The sequence below is a fragment of the Festucalex cinctus genome, chromosome 16 (assembly GCF_051991245.1).
Source record: "Festucalex cinctus isolate MCC-2025b chromosome 16, RoL_Fcin_1.0, whole genome shotgun sequence".
Lineage (NCBI taxonomy): Eukaryota > Metazoa > Chordata > Actinopteri > Syngnathiformes > Syngnathidae > Festucalex > Festucalex cinctus.
The window spans coordinates 7,895,187-7,908,174 of NC_135426.1; the positions used below are offsets into that span (position 1 = coordinate 7,895,187).

Consider the following 12,988-nt stretch of genomic DNA (forward strand, 5'->3'; position numbering starts at 1 on the left):
GGTGTGACATTCTATTTCAAATAGAGTTCATATGAAACATTGCTCTCTGCGAGGTAGTGCAGCTTTGTCAAAATATGTCCTTTGGGAATGAAATTCAGCCTAAAACAAACCCCAACAAAAACACAGAAATGGATTCAAATGCACAAAAAATTGGAATTGCGTATTAATTATTAAGTACATGTAGGTAGAATAGTAAACTAGTTTTGATTTATTTATTTTTTTGTTTAGAACAAAATCACAGGCTCCCTCGTTCCAAGTAGTGTTGTTCCGATACCAATACTGCATAAAAAAAGTGGTATCGGTATCGGTGACTACTCACAAGTAACATGCCGATACCATTAATTCCAACGCTAATATAGGATTTTGGATACAGCATCTTGTGTCTTGCTCGTGCACAACATTCACTCATATATGACATCTTCACTGCATGCCGATCTAAGATATCCTATTGGCTCTTGAATGCTCTGAACCAATGGCAGGACAGCTTTTTCATGGTGAGGAAAAAAAAAAAACGAGCGTATCGGTATGGTATCGGTATCGGCCGATACTGCAAAGCTGGGTATCGGTATCGGGAGCCAAAAAACGGTATCGGAACAACACTAGTTCCAAGTGTATAATTTCAGTAAAATGCTACATCAGCTCAAATCAATTTTAAGCATCATTCCGTCTTCCACTTTATTTCATACCCCCCCCCCCCCCCCCCCAAAAAAAAAAAGAGCCATCCTTGTTAGAATTTGTCACGATTTGTGCGGCCTCCAGATGAAGTCCCAAAAAGTGTCCCTGCCGCTAGGCTGGTTAGCAAAAATGGCCGACGTAGGCATCGTAGATGGTGTCCAGGAAGGAGCTGTCCGTCTGTCAGACATGAAATGCTGAAACATCACCTAGGAAGAGTGTGATTTCATAGTTTTTGGTTACCTGGATTAGGTGCAGCAAAGCTGCCTGAAGTTGGCTTCTGGACAGAACTCTGCTTTCTTTCTGAGACGTGTAACCAGAGGAGGCGGATGAGGATAGTTGTGCGACGTCCAATTTCACCTGAGAGAAGACGCTGGGAGAGAGGAGCAGTGTTGGGGCCAGGGTGGCCGGGATCCTCTGGGGAGAAGGAGCCTGAATGCAGCAGACGGGTAGCAGTTTATATTAGATTTTTAACAATACATGAGAAACTAAAGCATTTAATATAAAAAAAGACATTTGTTTTGTGGGTTACTCTATCAGATTTTAAGACATGTAATTTCCAAAGTGCGCTATCTCCTTCTGGTGGTATGCAAAATAATCACTCCCCAAGCACAGTTGCAATAAATACATTGTAATAAATTAACAACAATAATTTTCAAGGACATTTTGTTTTTAAACGTATGTGCAATACTTTTAATCAAAGCACACATCTGCCTTGCAGTTTTGAGATTGTGGGTTTGAATCTCAGCGCGTGTATCCATCACCACCAACCTGAAACTGCAGAGCCGCCTTCGGCGCCGCCACGCTTGAGGGCCCCTGGAAGCGGGGGGCCAGTGCGGGGCCAAGGCGTGGCGCTTCCGGCAGGGCCTGGCTCTGCTCTTGCTGGACCAGCTGCAGTTTGTGGACCAGCTCGTGGGGGGAAAGTGTGCCCGGAGTCACACCTGAGAAAGTCACGACAATTGCAGTGATTAACCCCAAAGGCCTTGGTGGAGTTTACAACACTTTCAGTACTACAGACAAGACTTTGTTTATTTGCTTATACTGCATAGGTTTTAAGATCATGTTTTTTGTCATTAATATGAAATATTTGTTTTAGTTTTTTTTTTCTTTACATTTATCTTGCAGTATTTTAACAGCCAGCAGTGGGAGCTTTCACTTCTTAATTCACTGCCAGTCATTTTAGAACATTTTAAAAATGTCAATACCCCATGATTTATATATATATATATATATATATATATATATATATATATATATATATATATAGAGAGAGAGAGAGAGAGAGAGAGAGAGAGAAACTATGAAAGGACCCCTCCCACCACCACCAAAAACATGAGAAAAACAAAAGGTACAAGGTTTTTTTGTTTTGTTTTTTAGAAAGAAAGGCATTGAGCAAGTACTTAGATTATTTTTTTTTTTTTTTTAACTAGCTGACAATAAAAAAAGAAAAGCCTATAATCGTGAATTTTCCCATCCTCACAACAGCAAATTAAAAAAATTATTTTCTACCTATTTTTTATTTATTTATTTATTTTATTTTATTTTTTTTTTCAGAAAAGGGCTTCCATAGCGGCTGTTGTTAAAATAGAAACTGTGCTAATTCGTTTCATCTGGTAGAAAACCTAAAAAGACAAAAAAAAATTTTTAAGTTTTAACCAAATTGTACGATTTAAACCAGTAAATAAGAAGGATTTACAAGGACTTCAATTGGCTATAAGGTATAATTTGATGCATATTATTGTCATCTTGAAAGAGCTGAAGTCAAAAACCCTATTTGTCAAGCTTGATGACATTTGCATTAGCACGGCGGGATTTTTTTTTTTTTTTTTTTTTTTTTTAAGAATGAAGGACAAACTGGCCCCACCTGTGTGTGGCTGCTGTCTGGAGTGGCCGAAAAAAGGTTGCTGGTGAGAACACGGTGCCGTGCAACAAGGGGCGGCAGCATTTTGGAAGAGTCTCTTGATCGGATCTTGTTGTTGGTGGTGGTGGTGGTGGTGATGGTGCATCTGATGGTGGAAAATGTGCTGGTGCTGATGGCGATCCAGCGGATCGCCGTTGTCACACAGCCGGTTCTCCGGGGACTCAGACAGCGTCTGGAGGACCGCCCCTTGCGCCCCCCTCTGCCCATGCATGAGTTTCAGGATGGCCGGGCAGTGCTGATGAGGAGGGTGCGCCGGAGTGTCTGCCGCCGGGGAGACTGACTTTGGCGGCGGAGTTTCGTAGGTGAGGGTGCGGGCGACGGGAGGGCGAGGTGCTTTCGTTGCCAGGGGCGCGGCGGGCGAAGAGGCGGAGTCAAGTTTGGGCGAGCGCTGCTGCTGCTGCTGCTGCTGCTGCTGAGAGCCAAACAACGTGGCCAGAGAGAGCGGTTTGGACTCGCGAGTGTCATCGTCCTGAAGGCAGGAAATCAAGAGCATGAGTGGATTCGGGGGGTTGCAGATGGGTAAGTGGAGGAAGGGGAGGGGGCTGTACCGCAGTGGTGGGCTTGACGGGGATGGGTTTGATGAGGTTGGGCTTCCCGAAAAGAATGCCGCTGCTGCCAATCTCCTTCGGCTCACAAGTTGACTTCTCCTGTCACGCCATAAAAATAAATGATTACATATCCATCCATCGATTTTCTTGACCGCTTATTCCTCACAAGGGTCGCGGGGGGTGCTGGAGCCTGTCTCAGCTGGCTATGGTCAGTAGGCGGGGTACACCCTGAACTGGTTGCCAGCCAATCGCAGGGTACACAGAGACGAACAACCATCCACACACGCAAGCACACCCAGGGACAAATCGGAGCGCACAATTAACCTGCCATGCATGACTTTGGAATGTGCGAGGAGACCAGAGTACCCGGAGAAGACCCACGCGGGCACAGGGAGAACATGCAAACTCCACCCAGGAAGGCCGGAGCCTGGACTCGAACCCGATTCCTCAGAACTGGGAGGCGGACGTGCTAACCAGTCATCCACCATCAATCCATGATTACATATATTTCATGTTTTTTTTTTTTTTAAACTTTTTATTTGTTTCTTGATTCGGGCCTCAGCAGTGGTTAGCTGTTATTTTGTTGTTGTTGTTTTAAGAGTGCTGTCAAAGTTAAAGCATTAACTGATTAATTTTATCACAAAAAATTATCAAATTAACACACTTAATTTTGACCGCAAATGATCCTTTATCTTGATGGGCGGATGTTTACGTTAAAGGTAGCACAGGTTGTGTTTCAGCAATAAACGTAACCACATGCATTAAAGTAAAGCATTTAGTAAATGTTTGCGTCTGACATTCAGAATATTCGTTCATGTCAAACTATTGCGCCCATTTTTTCCCCCATTTTATATTATGCATGTATTTAGAGGTCGATGAGCGTGTGCACTGGATCAAAAAATGTTGAAGACGTCCTTATAACATTAAATGTAAAAAAAAAAATGAACACATAACAGGTGCTCTTTAAATTTGGCAGGAAGAAAATGTTGATTAAAAAAAAAGCCTTTTTAATTAAGCTTTAAGATTTGATTAATCTGATTTAAAAAAAAAGCTCTATTTTTTATCATAAAATAAACAACAATAACTGTTTAAGAGTAATCTGGAGAAAAACACACCTTAATGCAAAATAAAATTTTCTGACTATTCGATTCTGAAATTATTCAATCATGTCAGTCCTACTATTGTGAAATTGTATCCTAATGTTCTCATTTTTAAATTTCTTTCCAAGACTCAGGCTTATGCTGCTCCCAAACACTAGGAAGGCACTATTTGCATGCCACTATCTGGATCTAACCATTCCGACTTGCCATCATGATGTGTCACTTTTTTTTTTTTTGCAGGTGTGTCACCTTGTCATACTGGCTGTGAGCTTTGGTCAGCATTTGGATGATGTCCACCACCTGTCCTTCATCCTGCACGCCACCTGCACCTCCACCAGGGGGCAGCCAGCCACCTTGCACCACCGCCTGCTCCTGCTGGGTCAGACTACACTCACCCACACACACACACACACACACAAATCTTTCAGGGTAAACTTACAATGTAATCATCTTCAGTAATTAGGTTTGCGAGACGAGCGAGTGTTTGTCCCGGAGCCAAGAACGACGCAAGCGCTTACGTTTTCATCCTCTGGGCGATGCGCTGGCAGTCGGCCTTGTCGTAGAACCAAATGCCATGGATGACCACTGGGGAGAGGGAGAGGCCCGCTTTTCAATCAGCGTCATAAATAGCAACAAAAGGTCCACAAAAAAATCAAGTTAGGCTGCGTAATAACGAAAAGTGGCCGCCCGATGCCGAGCCGAAGGTCAGCAGACGACGGAATGAGATTGCCGGCGTGCCGCGCGGCCTCGCAATCCAATGAACGGCGGCGCGCGATCCCGCCCGTGGCTCGTTTCCCAGGCAGACATCAAATGAGCGGATCATGCTGAGCAACAAAAACATGGCGTTCAGTAGGGTGCGAACATCTCAACAATCTTTGGAGTCGACTAGTCGACGATGTCATGGATATTATCTCACCTGGTCTGTAATTTGACCAACTGAAATATGAAATGCCAAAATTTGCCAAGATTTGTGTTACTAGATGGCATAACTGCATTTGCAAGACGTTGGTGACAGCTCAGTGCATTTTACGTTTCATATCAAGAGCTATCTAATCTATCTAATCTTTAACTTGTGAAATTGTGCACATTTTTTAAAATTGTAAAATACAACTTGACCCCGGTCTCCACAAATATATGTATTATTATTAAATTTAATACTGATAAATTTTTATGTGGACGTGTCTGTTGCATTGCGACAGTACAGCTTTTCCAAGTAAGGGGCGGTCATTAATCGTGGGTTAAAAATTTTTTACGGCGCTAGAGGAACTTTAAATTAACTCAAAATTAACGCACTAATTTTGACACTCCTAATTATTAGTGATTACTTGACATACGATGTTATTAAAAATAAATGTACTTGATGTGATTGAATAGATTTTTTTTGGCATATTATTAAAATAGTGGGCTTTTAAAATGACCAAATTATTAAATATTATATAGTGTACCTTTAAATTGGTCAACTGGAGGGTGAAATACCAAAAAATGTGATTAGTGTTTAGTCGACTTCAGATTCAAACATATATGCAGAGCAGTATTACGACTAGTTTATTCAGTGATGACGTTATTAATATTTTTTAGCAGGCCCTCTGTAAATTGTCCAGCTGGAAGCACCAAAAACCCCCAAAACAATTTACTACTTCAACAAAAAGGAGGCTAGGCCACTCAAAAAAAATAATTACCTACGCTTAAACCTTGCGACGTAGTGAAGTTGACTCTACCCCCACTAGATCGTAATAAAACCACTCGTGAGCTAATTTTGTTTATGTAAACTTTTACTTTTTAACATCGTAGCCCTCCACGCGACGCTCATGTTTACACACGAGACCAAGTTGGCCACCAGTGAGGCTGGACGAGCCACCGAGGTCGCCCCAGTTGAGCCTGGGAAAGAGTCAGCCCAGCACCAAATAAGTAACTGCAGTTGGGACACAGCCCCGGCCGAGTCACAAGCACTTCACTGGCTCGCTTGGGGATGAAGTGCAAGCAGTTGCAATGGAAACGGGGGGGAAAAGATGTCCGCGTAACTGAGAGGAGAAATTGAAGGAGAGGGAGCGTGTGAAAGAGTGAGGCTGGGCCACCGGCTGGAGATAGAGGGGCTTTCAAATCACTACGCAAAGACGTGAAGTGGACTGGAAGGAAGCAACCGACCACATGACTCCGATCCAACTTGAATTTTACAAGCATTTTTACGGAGCTGTAGTGTGATCAAGAGTCCTCTAGGAATGGCGTTGAGGACTTTGTCAGCACTCTTGCGTTAGTGGGACCACGACCACTAATGCATTTCAACTAGTGAGAGTCCAGGCTGATTCCTACTCCGGCCTGCTAAGAGGCGCCTGTAGCCATGCTGAGAAGACTTTTCACCAGGAAACCCAAACATCAAAGACTGCAGGAAGAGCCTGAGGTGCGATTTAAAGGCCAGCTGGTTTCGGAGACCAACCTGGGGTATACGTACGTACGACCTGGAGGTAAATCTTTCAAATCTAGGGATGCACTGATGCAAAAAAAATAAATTAAAAAAATGTATATTTGTTAGATATTTTTAATTTAATTGGTATTTTACATATTGTCGGCGCTATTTGAAAAACACTTAAGTCCTTTCTTTTTTTTTTTCCTTTTTACACAATTTTTTATTTTTGGGATGAAACTAACTGCAGACATCCCAAAAATGTAAAAAAATATATATAAATAAATTATATATATATATATATATATATATAAATAAATTATATATATATATATATATATATATATATATATATATATATATATATATATATATATATATATATATATATATATATATATATATATATATATATATATATATATATATATATAAATTTAAAAAAGGACATAAGTGTTAAGGGTATTAATGATATAATAAGCTAATCAAGTATCAATGATTATTTCCTATTTAATGTCTTTACACTGTATTATTTGATTGATTTAAGTCAATGAAACTAAAAAAAATTGCTGTGAAAAGCAAGACTGTGTTGATTGATTTCATCGTTATTTATTTACTCCCAAATGCAAGGAATTTTATTGTTGTTTAAACGTTATAGCCCAATAAGTCGCAATTATGAAACATGTACTGCATCTGTAAGGTGCATGGCGGCTCAGCACTGTGCCATACTAGGCCAGGGCTGTTAGGCCAGCATTGATGTCGGCCTAGGTAGAAAAAACATACAGTTGGATGCTAACGTGTCAATAATGGCTGCTGGTTACTATAATACATGTTACATTTGAACAGGACGTAAATCCGCAAGTGCATGTACTCCATCTGAAAAAATGGCATCTGAACATCCCAATTATCAAAACTCAAACCCCACACGTGGTGTAGTCAATAATTAACAAGCTTCCTGTCAAATGGTTGCTTGTCAGGCGGGATCATGTACATTTCCCATCCCCGAGTCTGTATCTCTGTCATCTATTTTTAGCCCCGGGCTGCCACTTAGCGCCAACTGCTATTCCCGGATGTTACGGCATTGGTGAGCGCGACATGTTTGCTTAATGATAAGATTCCACGGCCTCGTCGGCGAGGAGCGGGCAGCCTTACTGGGCCCTAAATTGTCTGCGAGCTCAGACGTTAGTTTGCCAGTGCAAAATAAACACGGCCGAGATAAGTAATGTGCTCCTGTGATGTGTTTTACGGCGAGGGCCTCTCCATCACACTCATAAATGTCACGTTGCAACAAATTTTTCACCACATTTCCTCCTTGCTATCGTACCTGTAAACAATTTTGCACGAAAAGAGCCACCAAATTATATTTGTAACTAGAGCTGTCAAACAATTAAATTTTTTTATCAGATTAATCACATCTTAGAATTTTGATTAATCACGATTAATCGTTTATTTAATAAAAAGCTTTTTAAATCAACATTTTTTGCCCGCCAAATTTGAAGAACAACTGCTGTGTTAATCCTTTCTACATTTAATGTTATGAGGACAACAACATTCAACATTTTTTGATCCACTGCGCACGCTTTCTCCTCTTTTTCTAATCAGTTAATTACCAGAGATAGGAAAAACCTGTTCAAGAAAGTAAAAACCCTGCCAGAGTTTGGCTTTAGCCACAGGTGCTTCTCGTAATGACCTCGTTTACCTGCCGTTTGAGAACAAGCACCTGTAGCTTAAGCCAAACTCATGCAGTTTTTTACTTTCTGGACCTGGATTTCCCATCTCTGTTAATTACTTGCAACATTAAAAATGGGGGAAAAAATGACCCCAATATTTTGACATGAACAAATATTCTGAATGTCATACACAAACATTTATTAAATGCTTTACTTTAATGCATGTACTTATGTTTATTGCTCAATCCATCTGTGCTACCTTTAATGCAGACATCTGCTGTCAAGCTAAAGGATATTTTGTGGTCAAAATTAATAGTGAGATTAATCTGTGTTAATACATGATTAATGCAATAATTTTTGTGATTAATTAATTCGTTAACGCTTTAACTTTGACAGCACTATTTGTAACTCAACGTTTGTTTTTTGAAAAATGTATCAGAGGTTAATTAAAGCATTTAATTAAGGGAAGCAGATGACTTTAAAGTAAGGCGAAACGATTTTGAAAAATAGGTTCTATTTATTTTTTATTTTTTTTGCCCCTCCCTACTGTAGGGCTTGACAATTATGGGAAAGATAATAATAATAATGATTATTACCAGTGATTATTGTGTTGTTTTTTCAACTACTAAAACTCAACTACTCAAAAGTATGATCATAGCCTGCAAGTGTTTCACCCATTCATCCCTTCACGTTCAACACTTTATTCTTGAACACCATTCTTTTTGTCAAGTATAATGTAACCTTGTAAATATGTGAAATTCAGGCACATAAATGCGTGCATCCATGGTCACCTTAGAATGAGAACAGAAGAAAGTTGCGATTGAATTCTATTAAAATAACTTGTTTTTCACAAATTGGGAAGAAGAGTAGTGTTATCTTACCCGTTGGTATGCGTTTCCACAGCATTTGTGTGTGGATATTCGTTGTTTGAAGGACTATTATTCCCGAAGTTGATGCTAACTTCCTGATAGCATTTGAATGGGATCCTCCATTCACTTGCATTAGCATTAGCGCTAGGCTCGCGATGTGTTAACAACGAAGCACGTTTTGTATTTAAATACACACTGTGAGTAATTCTCCTTATCGTGTGTTTAGTTTTACAGTTAACTGCAACTGGAGTGTCATTAAACAGCTTAAAGGACGCTTAGGCACGGCAGAATCACACCGATTCGCTCCGGCCTAGCTACAAGCTACATGGTCCATTCAGGGACCTTTCACAACGTAGGGAACTTGTACACGCAGCGCAGCGCTCTGCACATTCATCGTTTTTCTTTGATCATTACGTTTTATTGATTGAGAGAAAATTTGCGATAAAAATTTGGTTAATCATCCAGCCCTAATGTACGGTATGTTTTTGACAATCGCAAGCAATAAATTAATCTATAAATTAGGGGTGTTAAAAAAAAATCGATTCGGCGATATATCGCGATACTACATCGCGCGATTCTCGAATCGATTCAATAATCGGCAGAATCGATTTTTTTATTTTTTTATTTTTTTTTTTTAGGATTCACACCTTGAGCATGGAAGAATGTTATATGAACGGCACATTAAGCCTTAATATTTTTATTTTAATGCTGTTCAAACATGAAACAGATTACAACCTCTATAAGACTGAAATTTCAGATAAATAAATAATACATTTTCATATAAATCTTACACGCTACAAGCTTACTGATTAGTAGTATTTTCTAAATATGAATGAAAAAAAATCGCAACAATCGACTTATAAATTCGTATCGGGATTAATCGGTATCGAATCGAATCGTGACCTGTGAATCGTGATACGAATCGAATCGTCAGGTACTAGGCAATTCACACCCCTACTATAAATGTTTTGGTCTTTGGCCTTTTTTCATTCTACTACACTGCAAAGTCAATTTGATTTTGATTCATTGTTGATCCCTAGTTTAAAGGATGGGGGGGTGGGGAGGGGAACATTTTTCTCTCAGTGAGCCTCATGTTGAGTGAACGAGACAGGAAGGAAGAGTGCGCACGTGTTCGCATTATCAGCGCCTGCTGCGATGCATCTAATCTCGGCCGGCCGCCACAGGAGTGCTGACAGGCTCTCGTCTCGCCACCGCACTCCGTGACGCTGCTCGGAGTTCTCGGCTGATAAACGGCGGCTCCTTAAATGGAGGCGCAGTTCATCCATAGCTTGTCTGTTGCCGACTATTTGCGCGCTATCCATCTTGATGCGACAGCCCGCAATAGTATGCAGAATGTCAGTCATGGTTTCTTTCAAGTTTTTTCCCCATTCTAGGAAAACATACACTCCGTGTTTGTTGTGTGTTTGTGTTACTCTTACGCCGTGCGTTACGGTAGAGTAGGAAGGGGTCTTGGAGTTGGAAGTCCAGGTCTTTGGTGATGGGCTCGGTCAGGTTCTCCATGCTGAGTCTGTTCATGATGGTGAAGCCGTGTGTGGGCGAAGCCAACCTAAAAAACAAAAAAAATCAGCTTGAACATTTTTTAGTTTATGGGAGGGACAAAAGTTTGTAAACATCCTCAATATAAACTACAAACACAAATTCAGTCTTGGTCAGAGTTTATAGTAATAAGTCCCCAGCTAAGCTCCTCCTCTGCACATTCATAATGGAACATGCAAAAAAAATAAATAAATCTGTAGCGCTATAAATATCTTGACTCTATTATTGACAATAGCCTTCCTTAATGGATAAAATTTAAATACAGAGATGTGCAAGAAGGCGGCTGAAATTGGTTTTAACTTTTTCGGGTTTTTTTTTTTTTTTTCCCTTCTGGTAGAGAAGTGAGGACAACACCACTCACTGACTAATTTTATACATGCATTAATGATTTTCTCTGCTGATGGACTGTGTCGGCTATTTTATTTCACGTATTGTCATCACTTCTTTTTTTACTTCATTCAACTTCCAGATACAACATCCAATCTACACTGTTACAATTTTAACTTGCTCCATAAATTCACACCACCCAGGCTCATTTTTCTCATTCAACATATGTAGTTTTCATGCAATTTAATGTTTAATATTTAAAAAAAAATAAAAAAAATTCCATTAATTTCAAACGGAAACTTTCCGTTTACATACTAATTATCATTTGCAGGTGTCTGATACTGTCCGGCGGCGCAGTTGGTAAAGTGCGAGGGTAACATTTTGGAGAGACTGCCATGTCATCTTCTGTGAACACGAGGTTGCGTGTATTATGACGTCACAAATATGCAACACTACCATTAGAGAGGGGAGGGGATGAGGAGTTGGGCACAACTTGAGTCACAATCACAACAGAAGGATCAACATTTGTGGGCTGGGCCCCAATCTACCTAAATAAACAAGTAGTTTAAATAGATTGATCCATCTTCAGATTAGATTGGTTATCGGCTGTCGTTTAATTATTTTTTTCCTATTTCAATGATCAAAATCATGATCGTGTGTAAAGCCTACTGAATTGGTTTTGTTGCGTACATGTAGAACCAACCGCCTTACAAGGACAAATGAAGAAATTAGGTTGTATTTGTAGGTGCAGCTAACCTTGTGTAGATGAACAGAGTGCCTTCCACTTCAGTCTTCTCCTGAAAAACAAACATTAATGAAAAAATGTTTGTTCATGGTTGTTAAGTTACATTTACAGAAACATTTAAAAAAAAAATCATACACAAATATAATAGTTTCATTTCTATAAATCTTAGGCAACCATTTAAATTTTAAAATGATAATGATAACTAATACAACTTTCCTAGGATGTCCCATCCCTGGTGAGCTATCCTTCGTGACACCTAATTTTAATATTTGGCATACATGAAGCATTTGTGACTACATTGATAATCATAAACCATTCTTTTGCATAACGACTTGACTATGTGACAAACGTGTGTGCAAGTTCCAAAGCGCGGTTGCTCACGCCAGCATGCTAAGCTCGGTTAGCAACGTCCGTTGCAGCGAAGTTGAAGCTTACCCACTCATTGGCTCTGTTGTTATAAGTGTACAGGGCCACCTGGCTGGCAACGTCCACGATATTCTTAATGTACGGGTCGTGTCTCTGCAAAGCGGCCAGGCTGATGTCGAGACCTTTTGCGCTCAGACCTCCGCCGCTGTCGGCGCAAGTCGCTGTCATTGTTCCCTACGCAGACCGTAGCTAGTTCGTTAGCATTGGCGGCTAAAAGAGGGCAAGGGAAAAAAGGGGGGGATCAAAGTAGAAACAAAAGACACAGCGGTGCGATGAATTATTTAGCCAATTAACTGAACGCTAAATAAGAAAGCGTAGCGTTTTCCAGCTACAACTGCCACGAGCCGCTTTGATGTCAACAGGAAAATTGTAAACAAACAGGCGTGAGCAGTCGAGATTCAGCACTCACTATTTCACAGGCGTAGCAATCAAGATGGAAAGATCGATTGAAATGTTATTTTTAATCTGATAAAACATTTTTTAACACTCAAAACTGCAGAGTAATTGCTCCAATTTGTGGTAGGAAAATGATGACGGCGTGTTTACATTACATAAAAAAAAAAACGTATTTATGATTACATTAATGTTCTGTAAGATGACTTTTATTGGTTGTCATGATGTGCCGTTACTTTTCAAAGTTTTCCGATAGCTAGCTAGCTAGCTAGCTAGATAGATAGATAGATAGATAGATAGATAGATAGATAGATAGATAGATAGATCAAATTTATTACTATTTATCAACAAAGTTGTCA

General features: G+C 40.0%; 1 protein-coding gene across 2 annotated transcripts; it reads right to left on the reverse strand.

Moving 5' to 3' along the window:
- Positions 1-695: 695 nt before the first annotated feature.
- On the reverse strand, positions 696-12,635 carry dcp1b (decapping mRNA 1B). Of its 2 annotated transcripts, none has more exons than XM_077499858.1 (10): positions 12,246-12,635; positions 11,822-11,862; positions 10,621-10,748; positions 4,760-4,826; positions 4,491-4,626; positions 3,142-3,240; positions 2,537-3,062; positions 1,444-1,613; positions 916-1,104; positions 696-852 (listed from the first exon to the last, which is right to left on the reverse strand). In XM_077499858.1, the coding sequence occupies exons 1-10, from the start codon at positions 12,402-12,404 to the stop codon at positions 796-798; spliced, it is 1,572 nt and encodes a 523-aa protein (XP_077355984.1). In that variant the 5' UTR covers positions 12,405-12,635; the 3' UTR covers positions 696-795. The 2 variants fall into 2 exon arrangements, with proteins under 2 accessions (XP_077355984.1, XP_077355983.1); XM_077499857.1 differs by having other exon boundaries at positions 696-869.
- Between the last annotated feature and the right edge of the window lie 353 nt (positions 12,636-12,988).